The sequence below is a fragment of the Dipodomys spectabilis genome, unplaced genomic scaffold, assembly GCF_019054845.1.
Source record: "Dipodomys spectabilis isolate Male_0828 unplaced genomic scaffold, ASM1905484v1 ptg000342l, whole genome shotgun sequence".
Taxonomy (NCBI): Eukaryota; Metazoa; Chordata; class Mammalia; order Rodentia; family Heteromyidae; genus Dipodomys; species Dipodomys spectabilis.
The window spans coordinates 399,679-414,644 of NW_024871019.1; the positions used below are offsets into that span (position 1 = coordinate 399,679).

The window sequence follows — 14,966 nt, forward strand, 5'->3', positions numbered from 1 at the left end:
ACAGGAATGGAAGGAGGAAGTCATTATTTTCAATGTACATTGTGTAAAAATTCAGCTATGTAGCCGGGCGCAGGTGCCTCACGCTTGTAATCCTAGCTATTCAGGAGGCTGAGATCTGAGGATCATGGTTCAAAGCCAGCCCCGGCAGGAAAGTCTGTGAGACTCTTCTCTCCATTAAACCACTAGAAAACCAGAAGTGGTGCTGTGGTTCAAGTGGTAGAGTGCTCTCTCCTTGAGCTGAAGAGCTGAGAGACAGCGCCCAAGCCCCATGACCGACAAAAAAAAAAATAAAATTCAACTATGTAACTTGAGGATAGTGACAAGGGGTAAAAAGGGGGGGAATGATGGGAGAGGGTGTCATTGACCAATATTTCTTGTTCTTATAACCTGACTTATGGAATTATATACTCTTTGTACAGTTACTTAGTAATAAAATTTTAAAAATTTTATGTAAATCTACCCTAGCATAGGTAAGTGTATGGATTCAGTCCCAGCACTACAAAAACCAAAGGGGGGGGGGGGGGATGAAAATCTTTAGAGGGGAAAATGCATTCACTGAAATGCTATTATTAATCCATAGTGTTTGTTTTGAATTATTGTTTTCAAAGTTATAAGAGGCACTTTGATTATCATACCCTGTTCCTACAGGTATGATACAATACTGTATAAAGCTTTGCATACTAATTCAGAGTCTCCATTTTTAGTTACAAGGGGCAAATGGCCTTTCTGTGTAGGTTACTTAATTCAGTTAAAACTGGATATGTTCAGCCTGGAGAATATTGGGAAACCATGTTTAAGTTCACAGCATCCGAATGAGAACCCTTACATTACCACAATCCAATGGTTAGTGTTGTCTTAAATATCTCCAAATTTTTAATGTAAACTTACGTTTCCATAATTGACCCTTTTTGTTTTTTATATTTAAAGAAATATTCTATAAAGTACAACCCAGGATATGTGTTGGCCAGTCGCCTTGGAGTGAGTGGATACCTTGTTTCAAGGTTTACAGGAAGTATTTTTATTGGAAGAGGATCTAGGAGAAAGTAAGTTTATGTTAGAGAAATTTACTTAAAGTGACAAAAGAAAAAAAAAGTTTGAACACATAGTCTTTAAGTATTTTTCTCTTTATAACTGCTGTGAATTTTCTTTTAAAATTGTGCATAAATTCCTCTGGTGGTAACCTTTTATCTGAATGGCATATGTTGTAGATCCTTGGAAAGACTTTTTTTAGCAGCTAACAAATTGAACCTTGAAAAAAGGTATCAGAGTGTGTGTGAGCCTCAATAATGTATTTCCTTGCATTTTGATACCCTTTGTTTTTCAGAATTACACAATTTATATGCTTTTTAAACTTGGGTTTTAAAGCTTTTCCTCTATTTTCTTATTTACTGCTAATTGGAAATAACCATAAACAAAAATGTAGAACAGTCAAAAGCAAGCTTTTCTAAGAATTTTTGAAAGCAAAACTTTTTCTAGCCTACCCCAGATTTTAAAACGTGTGTGTGTGTGTGTGTGTGTGTGTGTGTGTGTGTCTGTGTGGTTTCACTTTAGCCCTCATGGAGACCATAAAGCAAATGTGGGTTTAAATCTCAAATTCAACAAAAAAAATGAAGAGGTGCCTGGCTATACCAAGAAAGTTGGGAGTGAGTGGATGTATTCATCTGCAGCCGAGCAGCTTCTTGCGGAGTACTTAGAGAGGTAAGGGATGGTCTCCACTCAGAATGGGGGGGCGGGAGGTCTGCCCACAACTTAAGAGCAATGGGGGAGGGGCTCTGCAAAGAGCTTAAGGGGGGGAGGCATTCTGTGAGCACTTAGAGAGGCGAGGGCCTCACAGAGGTCACTAGGAGTGGGTTGGCTTGGCTTGCTAAAAGTTTTACAGGGAAATATTTCGGAGTTTCTTACAGGAACAATGTTCACTTCTGATTCACAGTTTCACGTCCCTCCTTCTGTTGAGAAGGGTGCCTACCCACCAAATTAGAGTTCATCCTGATGAATTCTACTTGGAGTTGATTACCCCCGTAAACAGCCTCATTTGGAATAAGGTCACATCCTTACATTTTTTTAGCAAGATTGGAAGAAGAAATCCATACTTATTATCTGCAAGTTTGGATTTCCTCTCTTACTCATCTCCATATTTCTTTAACATGCCACATTTAAACTGTTGTTTTTTCCTTGGGTTAAGGAGGTAGCTCAGTGACAGAGCACTGGTCTAGCATGTGTGATACCCTAGACTAGATGACTAGCATTACAAAGAATAAATAAAAATTGCCACAGGCACATACACATTCCTCACTAAAGTTGTATCGCGTGTTTGTTGGCTACTTCATTATGGTAGAGTGTTTATACCTAGACTTCGTAGAAGTATTATGATTACATTTCCTTTCTTACACATTCCTAACCATTTATTTATTTATGTTCATATGACTAGTCTAGATCTCAACTCCCTCCTGTAGCTTTAAAACTCAGTTCTGCCAAACCTATCAGGGGACCTCTTCATTCTGTTTCTTCTTGGAGACTTCTTCCCAAAGCCTCTGTCTTCCTGCTTCAGTTGCAGTGGAACTAGCTTTGTTCTTCTGTACTTGATTGTAGCTTGCTTGAATGTAGAATCCTAGATTGGAAGTTATTTTCTTTCTTCTCTTAGTTTTTAAATTAGAAAATGAATTTGTATGTATTTGTCCATTTATTATCATGTATCATGGTAAAAGATTTTTATAAATATATGAATGAAACTATTCTCCCCTTATCTAGTGGGATATTTTTTGTTTGTTTGTTTTGTTTTATTGGTCGTGGGACTTGAACTCTGAGTCTGGGTGCTATCCCTCAGCTCTTAAGCTCAAGACTAGTGCTTTACCACTTAAGCCACAGTGCCACTTCCGGTTTTCTGAGTTGTTTATTGGAGATAAAAGTCTCAGAGACTTTCCTACCTGGGCTGGCTTTGAACCCTGATCCTTATATCTCAGCCTCCTGAGTAGCTAGGATTACAGACATGAGCCACGGCACCCGGCTAGTGGGAGGTTTTTGAGGGTACAAGAATAGTATGGTTTACAATCTCTATTCCTTATTAGTCACATCCCTCAATAATACTATAGTAACATTGTCAAAATGCATTAATATCCCCGTAAGTTTCAAATTTATAAGAATTTTTTGTAAGTTAGCTATATATGTATAAAGCAATATTTTTATTTGTCTAGAGCTCCAGAACTATTTAGTTATATAGCCAAAAATAGCCAAGAAGACGTATTCTATGAGGATGATATTTGGCCTGGAGAAGAAGAGAATGGGTAAGTTCAACTGAGGGGTCAATTGAAGATGGAGCTAATTCATCAAGAATTTCTCATGTAATCTTCTTTGTTTTATTTTGTTGTTCCTTTTCTTGTTTTTGCTTTATGAATTATAATTCATAGTTCTCAGAAAGTTTGTATTAGGATTTTAAGCACTCAGACAGTTTTGATTTAAAAATTTTAACAATTATTATTGTTTTTGCTATAGTGCTGAGAAAGTTCAAGAAATTATTACTTGGCTAAAAGGACATCCTGTCAGTACTTTGTCTCGTTCTTCTTGTGATTTACAAATTCTGGATGCCGCTATTGTTGAGAAAATTGAGGAGGAAATTGAAAAGTGCAAGGTATTAACTCTCACTTTCAGTAACCAAGATTATTGATGAGCTCTGACATTAAATGGACTTTTATTATTTACAGATAATCCACTTATATTTCAACCCTCTAACGTTTTTTACTAAATGATTCTAATTAAATCTATAATTTTGAAAAACATTCTAATTCTTTTCAGTGGCCATTAATAAGTATATCTGAATATCTATAAATACATTTTATCATATAAAAGCTACAACACTTATTTTATTTCTTTGTAGCATGTCCTATTTTAAGAATTAATGTTTAGGGGCTGGGAAGGTGGCTCAGTGGTAGAGCGCTTGCCTTGCATGCCTGAGGCCCTGGATTCGATTCCTCAGCACCACATAAGAAAAAAGAAAAAAGCCGGAAAAGCCGGAAGTGGCGCTGTGACTCAAGTGATAGAGCGCTAATCCTGAGCTGAAGAGCTGAGGGACAGCGCCCAGGCCCAGAGTTCAGGCCCCATGACTGGACCCAAAAAAAAAAAAAAAGACGCAGTGTTTGTTTATTTATATTGGCTTATACAATTACTTCTAAAACATACCTTTATCATTCATAAAGTCAGTTGTTACAATTATTTTAATATCCCACTTAATTTTTCCTGTTGTTTTTTTTTTTAATATTCTGAAGTTTTAATGCAGTAAACATTGTCTTGGTTTTAACTTGAGCAGCCAGGTCACTGAGTAGTCAATAGACTGAGTATCCAATCCTCAAATTCCTCGTTCATTAGCTCTGGGTTGGGGCCTGTTGTACAGATTACCCAGTTGACTCATTTACCTAATAAGTCAGATTCGATGGCCATGTCCTCTTAACCATGCTGTAGTGTGATAATGCCTGATTTTGTGTGTGCAGTACACTTGACACAGCCTTGTGTCTGCTTTTTTCTTTTTCTTTGTACCAGGCCTGGGACTCTGGGCCTGGGCTCCATCGCTGAACTTTTGTGCTCAATGCTAATACTCTACCACTTGAGCCACAGTACCACTTGCAGCTTTTTCTGTGATTAGTTGGAAATAAGTGTCTCACGGACTTCACTGACAGAGATGGCTTCAAGCCTACATCCTCAGGTCTCATCCTCCTGAGTAGCTAGGATTACAGGTGTGAGCCACCAGTACCCGGCTTAAGTCTGTTTTTAAAAGTTCCTTTCAATCAGTTTTCATTCTAACCTCTTGCTATCATGAGTGGATACAGTGTCTTCTATTAATCTAGTCCAGTGTGGACTGGGATGTAAACATTCACCTTCACTCTACAAAAACTAAAGTATCTCCCCGTGCCCAGCCCTCCTCCTTGTTCTAATTTCCTTTTTTAATGTTTTCATATTCAATCACATGTAGACTTTCTTAATTTGATTTTTTTTTTTTTTTTTGGCTCTACCGCTGAACCACCTTCCCAGACCCCCACCCCCTTTTTTTTTTGGGGGGGTACAGTCGTGGGGCCTGAACTCTGGGCCTGGGCGCTGTCCCTTAGCTCTTCAGCTCAAGGCTAGTGCTCTACCACTTGAGCCACAGCACCACTTCCAGCTTTTTTTTTTTTTGCTTATGTGGTGCTGAGAAATCGAACCCAGGGCCTCATGCATGCAAGACAAGCACTCTACCACTGAGCCACCTTCCCAGCCCCTTGATTTTTTTTTTTTTTTTTGGAGTGTTTCGTGGTGGTGATTAAACCCAGCTTCTAATACATGATAAGCATGCACTCTACCACTAAGCTACACTAAGCCCCTACTTTGTGACCATTTGTCTCCCTCAACTAGACTAATGGAACAATTTATCAGTATATATCCAGCAGTACATAGTACCATAGGTGTAACAGCCATTATCTGTTGAAAGAATAAGTGAATGGTCTGGCCTCATTTATGTTTAGACTTGAACATTTTATAGTGAATAAGCAAAAATATATATATAGTTGATGGACTCTTTATTCAAAATTATTGTATTGTCCTTTGTCCTTATTTCCAAAAGCTATATTTTAAAGGGTTTGTTGGCAACTGGGCTTTGACCTCTACCACTTGAACTACAACCCCAACCCTTTTTGCTTTAATTTTTTTTTTTTTTTTTTTTTTGTTGGTCGTGGGGCTTGAACTCTGGGCCTGGGCGCTGTCCCTCAGCTCTTCAGCTCAAGGCGAGCGCTCTACCACTTGAGCTACAGCGCCACTTCCGGTTTTCTGGTGGTTTATTGGAGATAGGAGTCTCACGGTCTCTTCTGCCCGGGCTGGCTTTGAACCGCGATCCTCAGATCTCAGCCTCCTGAGTAGCTAGGATTACAGGCGTGAGCCACCAGCGCCCGGCTTTAATTTTTTTTTTAATTAAAATCTTGCATTTATGTCCTGGCCAGCCTGGATTGTGATCCAGGACCTCCCCCACATAGCTAGAATGACAAGGTGCCTACCACCATGCATGGCTTTTTATTGGTTGAGAGTCCTGCAAACTTATTGCCCAGTCTGATTTTTCTAATTTCGCCTGCTGAGTAGATAGCATTGCAGGCATGAACCACTGCCCAGGTTTAACAGCTGTGTTCCAAAGAAAAATAGTTGCTGCATGGTTAAATTTTTACCTTTTTTCTATTAGGTAAGAATTCACTTAAAAACAGCCGGGTGCCGGTGGCTCACACCTGTAATCCTAGCTACTCAGGAGGCTGAGATCTGAGGATAATGGTTCAAAGCCAGCTTTGGCAGGAAAGCCCATGAGACTCTTATCTCCAATAAACCACTAGAAAACCTGAAGTGGCGCTGTGACTCAAGTGGTAGAGTGCTAGCCTTGAGCTGAAGAGCTGAGGGATAGCACCCAAGCCCAGAGTTCAAGCCCCACGACCGACAAAAAAAAACAATAAAAAACATATTTGATAGATTGAAGCGCATGTAAATTATTTGCATGTTCATATTAAATAGAATGGAATTCTTATATCACAGATGGAAGGAAGCTACTGCTTAAAGGAAGAATTCATAGAACTAACAAATAGGGAAAACAGGAGAGTGCTCTCGCAGCATTTCTTAGAGAGCCAATACATTTGAACATCAAAAAAAGGCAAAGATCGGAAGTGGCACTGTAGCTCAAGTGGTAGAGCGCTTCAGTGGTAGAGCCTTGAGCTGAAGAGCTGAGGGACAGCGCCCAGGCCCAGAGTTCAAGCCCCACGACCGACCAAAAAAAAAAAAACAAAAAAAGGCAAAGATGAAGGCCAGCTAAATTTTTGCCGGTAGTCACAAAACCTCTAATATCATTCCTTCATACTTCTTTCTCTTTAATATAACCTTTTGTTGACCATTTTGTAAAATCCTTCGGAGAGAAAACAGTATCTCATTCTAACAGAACAGCGTTAATACAGACTTTAGAACAGACTTGTGTTGTCCCTTGTGTTAGAGGCTGGCCTTTCAGGGGAAGGGTGTTTCACATTGTTTTTGGTGCTATGTTCTACATTGGTATACATAAACACACTGGCAGAGGAGCTGCGGAGTAGGTGAGTGTAGAATGCTTGGTGGACATGCACAAGCACTCTCACTTGGATCCCTATCACACTCGGGGACCTTTTCTTAGACATGGTATAAAGATTAATCTGTGCTGGGTGGTGGTGGCTCCCACCTGTAACCCTCCCTACTCAGGAGGGTGAGATCTGAGGGTCATGGTTCAAAGCCTGCCCATGTAGAAAACTCTGTGAGACTGTTTGTTCCAGTTATCCACCAGAAAACCAGAAGTGGTGCTGAGTTCAAGCCCTACAACCAACAAAAAGAAAACCATAATCTGTATTAAAACATAGCAATTTTCTATGTCTTAGTACATCAGAAATTTCCTTTGTAATAATTTCAGCTACAGGCATTTTATAAGTGTTTATTCCTCCTTACTGCAACTGCAAACTCTCAAGTGTTTTTTAAATTAATATTTGAGTTTTATAACTTTTGTTTTCTTTTTGTTGGTCATGGGGCTTGAATTCTGGCCCTCGGCACTGTTCCTGAGCTCTTAGCTCAAGGCTAGCGCCACAGCGCCACTTCCAATCTTCTCGTGGTTAATTGGAGATGAGTCGAATGGATGTTCCTGCGTAGGCTGATTTTGAACGCTGATCCTTAGATCTCAGCCTCCTTAGTAGCTAAGATTACAGGCATGAGCCACCGGCGCCTGGCTATAATTTTAATGTTTTGAATTTTTTCTTCTTTCCTCAGCAAAGAAAGAGTAATAAGAAGGTGCGGGTGACAGTGAAGCCCCACTTGCTGTACAGAGTAAGTTCCTGTGGGAGGATTCAAAGTAGTTGCTGTGACATGGAAAGGATAAAAAGAACAAAAATAAGGCTAGGAAGGTGGCTCTGTAGTAGAGTGCTTGCCTTGCATGCATGAGGCCCTGGGTTTGATTCCTCAGCACCATATAAGCAGAAAAGGCCGGAAGTGGTGCTTTGGTTCAAGTGGTAGAGTGCTAGCCTTGAGCTGAAGAGCTGAAGGACAGCACCCAGGCCCAGAGTTCAAGTCCCATGACCAAAAGAAAAAAAAATTTAAGCTGGCCATGGTACTGCATACCTATAATTACAGCACTAGGAAGTCTGAGGCATGAAAATCAAGAGTTCCAAGCCAGCACGGGCAGCCTAGTGAGAGCAAGGCCTAGCTAAGCTATTTAGCAAGACACTGTTGCAAAACAAAAAAAACATTTTCAAGGTACAGGAAACGTTTTCATTGCAGTTAATCTCTCCTTTTCAGCCTTTAGAACAGCAACATGGAGTCATTCCTGATCGAGATGCAGAATTCCGTCTCTTTGACCGTGTTGTAAACGTGAGAGAGAATTTTTCAGTGCCAGTTGGCCTTCGTGGGACTATCATAGGAATCAAAGGGGGTAATATCTCAATACTTACTGTCTTCAGCCACGTTTATATTGCAAGTCTATATATGAGAATGGGAAGATCGCAGTTCAAGCTGTAGTAAGTAAGAAATCATAACTGCCAAATTAAATGGAAGGTTGTGATTATCTTTCCTGGGGAGTTTATCTCCTAAGGCATTTCTGTTTCTTAACTTACACGATACTGATTGGTTTATTGTCATTCTTCATGTCCACCAAGTTTTTGGTGATGAGGGTTTGAAACAGGGTCTTGCTTTATCGCAGATTGACTTGAATTACTGATCCTCCTTCTTTAGTTTCCCAAGTCCTGGGATTATAGGCATTCACTACACACTGGGTAATATCCAGAATATTTATGTTTTTTGTTTGTTAGTTTGTTTTTGCTGGTCCTGGAGCTTGAAGTCAGGGCCTGGCACTGTCCTTGAACTTTTCTATGCTTAAGGCTGGTGCTATACCACTTGAGTCACAGTGCTACTTCTGGCTTTTTCTGTTTATGTGGTATTGAAGAATCGAACTCAGGGCTTCATGCATGCTACACAAGCACTACCACTAAGCCACATTCCCAGCCCCTTTTTTAATGGATTTTTAAGAGAAATAAGTACCCTAATATGTACTCCAATACCTTACTACTGATTTTTGATCAGTCTCTCTGTCTCTCCCACTCCCTCCCTCTCCCCATCTCTATCTCTCTCACAGCCAGTAGAGAAGCTGATATACTGTTTGAAGTATTATTTGATGAAGAATTTCATGGAGGCCTAACAATAAGGTAAGGTTTGTATTTCCAGATAACAACCATTCTTTTTTTTTTTTAATTGTGAAAATACTGTATAGAGGGGTTACAATTACATGGGCAAGGCAATGAGTACATTTCTTACCAAGCATTGTTACCTCCTCCTATGTTTCCCCTTCCCATCCCTGCCCCCATTCCTCCTCCCCCTCCTTGCGCCAAAGTTGTAAAGTTCATTTTTCAACATAACATCTTGTACCTCTCATTGTTACAATGGGTCCGCCTGTATCCCTACTTAAACAATTTGTTTTTTCCCTTCCCCTCCACAAATTATACTAACATCAAATACAGTGAAAACAGGGGTTATACCGTAGGGGAGCAACCATTCTTTATCGCAGATTAAGGAGAATCTCACAGACTTTCCTGCCCAGTCTGGCTTTGAACCGCAATCCTCAGATCTCACCCTCCTGAGTAGCTAGGATGACAGGCATGAGCCACCAGCGTCCAGCTTTCCCTAAATTTTTGTCAAGAGAAAATAAAATCTTTTCCTGTTTCCATCCTCCCTTCTAAAAGTTATCTGGAAACCTGAAGTAAACTTACTCGGTTTCTTTTTCTCCTCTCTTTTTGTTGCTAGGCAATTACAAGTAAAAATTATTCTTTTAGGGGCTGGGGATGTGGCTTAGTGGTAGAGTGCTTGTCCAGCATGCATGAAGCCATGAGTTTGATTCCTTAGTACCACATAAGCAGAGAAAGGTGGAAGTGGCAATGTGGCTCAAGTGGTAGAGTGCTAGCCTTGACCAAGAAAAGCTCAGGGATAATGCCCAGGCCCTGGGTTCAAGCCCCAGGACTGGCAAAAACAAAAGCAAAAAATAGCCAGGTTCTGGTGGCTCATGTCTATAATCCTAGCAACCCAGGAGGATGAGATCTGAAGACCACAGTTCAAAGCCAGCGTGGGCAGGAAAGTCCATGAGACTCCTATCTCTAATTAACCACCAGAAAACCAGAAGTGATACTGTGGCTGGAAGTGGTAGAGTGCTCCAGCCTTGAAGTAAAATAGCTCAAAAATAGCACCCAGGCCCTAACTTCAAGCCCCATGACATACATACATACATACATTTTAGCCTCCTTGCTTGAAATCACTGCTTTCAGTCATTATACCACGTGGTCCTCAGGGTGCTATGACTGTTCTGTGCCTGGAATACATTACCCAAAGTCCTTCTGCCTGTGCACTTCAAATGCAACCAAAGAATCCAGACCTTCCCTGCTTTTATTTTTCATCAGAATGTTTGATTAGCAGTAACTTTTACGCTTTAATTTCCATATGTGTTGGTGGTGGTGGTTGGTTGGGGGTTTTTTGAGATTGAGGCTCAAGTATTTATTAGTTCTGATGATGGTGTTCCATCCCAGAATTACTTACCTTCTAGCACATTTAGTATTATTTCCTTCTGACTCTAATTTTTAGGTGCTCACCTGGTAGAGGTTACCGGCTGCCAACAAGTGCCTTGGTGAACCTTTCTCATGGGAATCGCTCTGAAACTGGAAACCAGAAGTTGACTGCTATCGTGAAACCACAGCCAGCTGTGACTCAGTGCAGCTCAAATTCATCAGTTTCATCGGGGCATTTGGGGGGCCTCAACCATTCTCCTCAATCACTTTTTGTTCCTACTCAAGTAAGTCTCTCAGTCTTACTTTCTCCTTACTGTCTTTACAAATCATAAATCATTGAGGACTTTCTAAGTGGAAACCTAATTTGGCTTCCTGGCCACTGTCCTTGAGCTTCTTTAGCTCAAGGCTAGCTCTCTACCACTTGAGCCACAGCACCATTTCCACCTTTTTCTGTTTATGTGGTGCTAAGGAATCGAACCCAGGGCTTCATGCATGCTAGGCAAATACTCTTCCACTAAGCCACATTCTCAGCCCTTTTTTTTTTTTTTCTTATTTTTAATGTAACTATTTTGTCATGTTCCATTAAGAAATTATTTGTGGTCTATTAGGTACCTGCTAAAGATGATGATGAATTTTCTAACATTTGGCAGTCCTTACAAGGATCGGGAAAAATTCAGCACTTCCAGCCAGCTCTTCAAGAGAAGGTTAGTACTTTTTGATGGACAATTAAAGACATTTTTTTTCTTTGACAGTTGTGGGCTTAAACTCAGGGCATGGGTACTGTCCCTGAACTTTTTTTTTCCCCCCCAAGTCTAACACTCTAACAACTTTAAGCTATAGCTCCACATCTGGTTTTCTAGTGTTTAACTGGAAATAATAGTTTCATGAACTTTGTTACCCAGGCTGGCTTCAAACCATGATCCTCAGATCTCAGCCAACTAAGTAGCTTAGATTACAGGCATGAGATCCCAACGCCCAGTTTCTTTATTTCTTCAATGAGTATTTATCCCCTGAAATCTCATGAAAATAGAAAACACCAATTTTGATCACTAGTTTTTCACAGTTCTCTTCAGACGTATATAAAACTTTGGGCCAATGAATGAAAATATATTTTTCTTTTAAATTAGCTTTGGATAGTTTAGATTTTTACAGTCACTTTAATCATATTTTAAGTTGAACACATGTCTTAGGGATGCTCATTAACTTAATCTTTTTCCACTGGAATACATCGTATATTAGCACTTGGTTTTCTTAAATATGAATGAGCAAATTTACATACAACTCTAGCTATTAAGAAGTGCACAGAGGACTGGGCTATAGCTTATGACAGTGCTTCCCTAGACTTCCCATCACTGCAAAAGCAAACCAAGAAGAAAGAACTTCTCTAAGAGTACAGACTCAGAGCAAAAGCGAACCTAGGGCAGTCATCAGTACCTTACACCTGTAGTCTTAGATACTCAGGCTAAGATCTGAGGATCGCAGTTCAAAGCCAGCTCAGATAGGAAAGTCTCTGAAGCTCTTCACTAAACTATCAAAAAAGCCAGAAGTGGCGCTGTGGCTCCAAGTAGTAGAGCACTAGCTTTGAGCAAAAGAAGCCCAGGTACAGTGCCCAGGCCCTGAGTTCAAGCACTGGAACTGGCACCATAAAACAAACAAATAATACATGTGTGATTGTCATTACATGATTGGTTATTATTTATGTTGGTGGATTTGGGGTAGTTTTTTTAATTCTGTTTATTTTTTTCTCTGAAGTTTTTTTTCTAATGACCCTACATAATTTTTTCCCCCCATCAGTTGTGGAGCTTGAATTCTGGGCCTGGGCACTGTCCCTCAGCTCTTCAGTTCAAGGCCTGAGATCTATCACTTGAGCCACAGCACCACTTCTGGTTTTCTGGTGGTTTATTGGAGATAAAGAGTCTCACAGACTTTCTGGCCTGGGCTGGCTTTGAACCACGATCCTCAGACCTCAGCCTCCTGAGTAGCTAGGATGACGGGCGTGAGCCACCTGCGCCAGGCCTACATAATTTTTTCAAAAATAATAACTTGAGGGCTGGGAAGGTGGCTCAAGTGGTAGAGCGCTAGCCTTGAGCTGAAGAGCTGAGGGACAGCGCCCAGGCCCAGAGTTCAGGCCCCACGACGGGAAAAAAAATAATAATCATAACTTGATTAAAAGTTGAGAATAAAAAGTAATTATAATGAGAAGATTATGCTCAACTAATTTGTAAAACTTTTAACCTTTAGGGTACAGTTCTACCTCACGAAATAAGTCAAGTAACTCCACAGCATAAATCTAGCTTTAATGACAACAGTGTCAAATATCAGCAGAGAAAACATGACCCTCACCGCAAACGTAAGTTTTAAGTTAGTACATTTGTATGCTATTTCTTTCGTTACAAAAATAAACAGACAGCCTTATTGAAATACAATTCACTATTCACTATCATAAACACATCTTTTTTTTTTTTTCTTTTTTTTTTTGCCAGTCTTGCAGCTTGAACTCAGGGCCTGGGCACTGTCCCTGAGCTTCATTTGCTCAAGGTTAACACACTTAACACTTGAGCCACAGCACCACTTCTGGCCTTTTCTGTTTATATGGTACTGAGGAATCAAACCCAGGGCTTTATGCATGCTACACAAGCACTTTACCACTAAGCCATATTCCTAGCCCCATTCATCCTTTTCAAATATACAGTTTATTGGTTTTGGTGGGTCTTTTTTTTTTGTATTTTCATAAAATTGCATAATCAACACTAAATTAGGAATGATTGTTATCACCCAAAAAGAAGTACCATCCCCATTAGCAAGTTACCTATTCTGGAAATTTCGTAAATAGAATCAGAAAATGTGTAATGTTGTGTTAGTGCTTCTTTCAGTAGATATGATGTCTTTAATCATGTATCATGATGATATTAAGCATGTATCATGGTATCTGGTCTCAAGTTACTGCATGTATCAGTAGGTATTCCTTTTTTATTTATTTATTTTTTGTTGGTCTTGGGGCTGAACTCTGGGCCTGGGCACTGTCCCTCAGCTCTTCAGCTCAAGGCAAGTAAGCACTCTACCACTTGAGCCACAGCGCCACTTAGGCGTTTTCTGGTTGTTTACTGGAGATAAGAGTCTCACAGACTTTCCTGCCTGGGCTGGCTTTGAACCACAGTCCTCAAATCTCAGCCTCTTGAGTAGCTAGGATTACAGTGGTGAGCCTCTGGCACCCCACCCAGTGGAACTATTTCCACAGCCTTGGGCAGGCTCATTGTTTCTAGATCCTTAATTGATCTTTTCCATGCTCCTCTGGATATCTCATTCTCCAGCTTTCTAATCTTTTTAGTTACTTTTTGCCCAAATATCTCCACCCCTTACATAGTAGCCAAGTTAACTGCCTTTCAATATTTTCAAATACAGCTTCATTGAGAAATGCTTTTCCAACATTGGTTAAAACCAACCAAATTCAGACACTTTGCCCATGGGTATACCAGGAACTAACACAAAGATCAAGTTGCAATTCTTTGACTACTGCTTTGAAAGAGGTGTTGTGCGGTTACTGGTTCTCTCCACAAATGGTTGCTACATGATGCTGGGGAGTAGAATGTGGGGCTAGAGCTGAAGATTTTGTTTTGGTTTGGTTTTTGTGCTAGACCTGGAGCTTGAACTCAGAAACTGGGTGTTGTCCCTGAGCTTTTGTGCTCAAGGCTAGTACTCTACTGCTTGAGCCACAGCTCCACTACCACCTCTTTTTGGCAGTTAGAGACAAGTGCCTCAGGGACTTTCCTGCCCTGGCTGGCTTCAAACTGCAATCCTCAGATCTCAGCCTCCTGAGTAGCTAAGATTATAGGCATAGTCTCTAGTGCCAGTCTTAGAGCTGAGTTTTTTAACACAGTACTTTGCTATGCTAAGTTTTTTGTCTATTTAATTGTTGTTGCAGTAAGAAGTTATTCATTTACCAAAACGTCAATTTTTCTTATCTCTAGTTAAAGAAGAGTGTAAGAGTCCTAAAGCTGAATGTCGGTCACAAAAAATGTCCAGTAAACAGGTAAGCTTTCTTAAAAGCAAATTTTAGTAGCTACTTTTTTGTTGTTGTTGTTGTTGGTCGTGGGATCTGAACTCTGGGCCTGGGCGCTGTCCCTGAGCTCTTCAACTCAAGGCTAGCACTCTACCACTTGAGCCACAGTGCCACTTCTGACTTTTTCTGCTCATGTGGTGCTGAGGAATCGAACCCAGGGCCTAATGCATGCAAGCCAAGCACTCTACCACTGAGCCACCTTTCCAGCCCCAGTAGCTACTTTTTTTATGCAATTGGTGCACTCAGTGAGATCAGACTGAATTTTGCCAATTTTTCAACAATTGGCAAGGTGTGTGGTAGGAAGGCCAGTGAAGTACAGGCTGAGTCATTCAGAGAGCAAGTTACACAGCTGCAACAGA

General features: G+C 40.5%; 1 protein-coding gene across 5 annotated transcripts in view; it reads left to right on the top strand.

Moving 5' to 3' along the window:
* Xrn1 (5'-3' exoribonuclease 1) overlaps positions 1-14,966 on the top strand; it is a 62,554-nt gene that overhangs the window by 36,860 nt on the left and 10,728 nt on the right. For 4 of the 5 annotated variants that reach the window (XM_042665705.1, XM_042665706.1, XM_042665707.1 and 1 more), the window contains exons 24-34: positions 928-1,043; positions 1,552-1,698; positions 3,192-3,281; positions 3,490-3,625; positions 7,774-7,830; positions 8,299-8,431; positions 9,131-9,200; positions 10,624-10,831; positions 11,156-11,251; positions 12,789-12,897; positions 14,516-14,577. In XM_042665705.1, coding sequence (XP_042521639.1) covers positions 928-1,043; positions 1,552-1,698; positions 3,192-3,281; positions 3,490-3,625; positions 7,774-7,830; positions 8,299-8,431; positions 9,131-9,200; positions 10,624-10,831; positions 11,156-11,251; positions 12,789-12,897; positions 14,516-14,577 — 1,224 coding nt within the window. Of the gene's footprint in view, positions 1-927; positions 1,044-1,551; positions 1,699-3,191; positions 3,282-3,489; positions 3,626-7,773; positions 7,831-8,298; positions 8,432-9,130; positions 9,201-10,623; positions 10,832-11,155; positions 11,252-12,788; positions 12,898-14,515; positions 14,578-14,966 lie in introns of those variants that run through there. The other variant, XM_042665709.1, reaches the window with a different exon arrangement.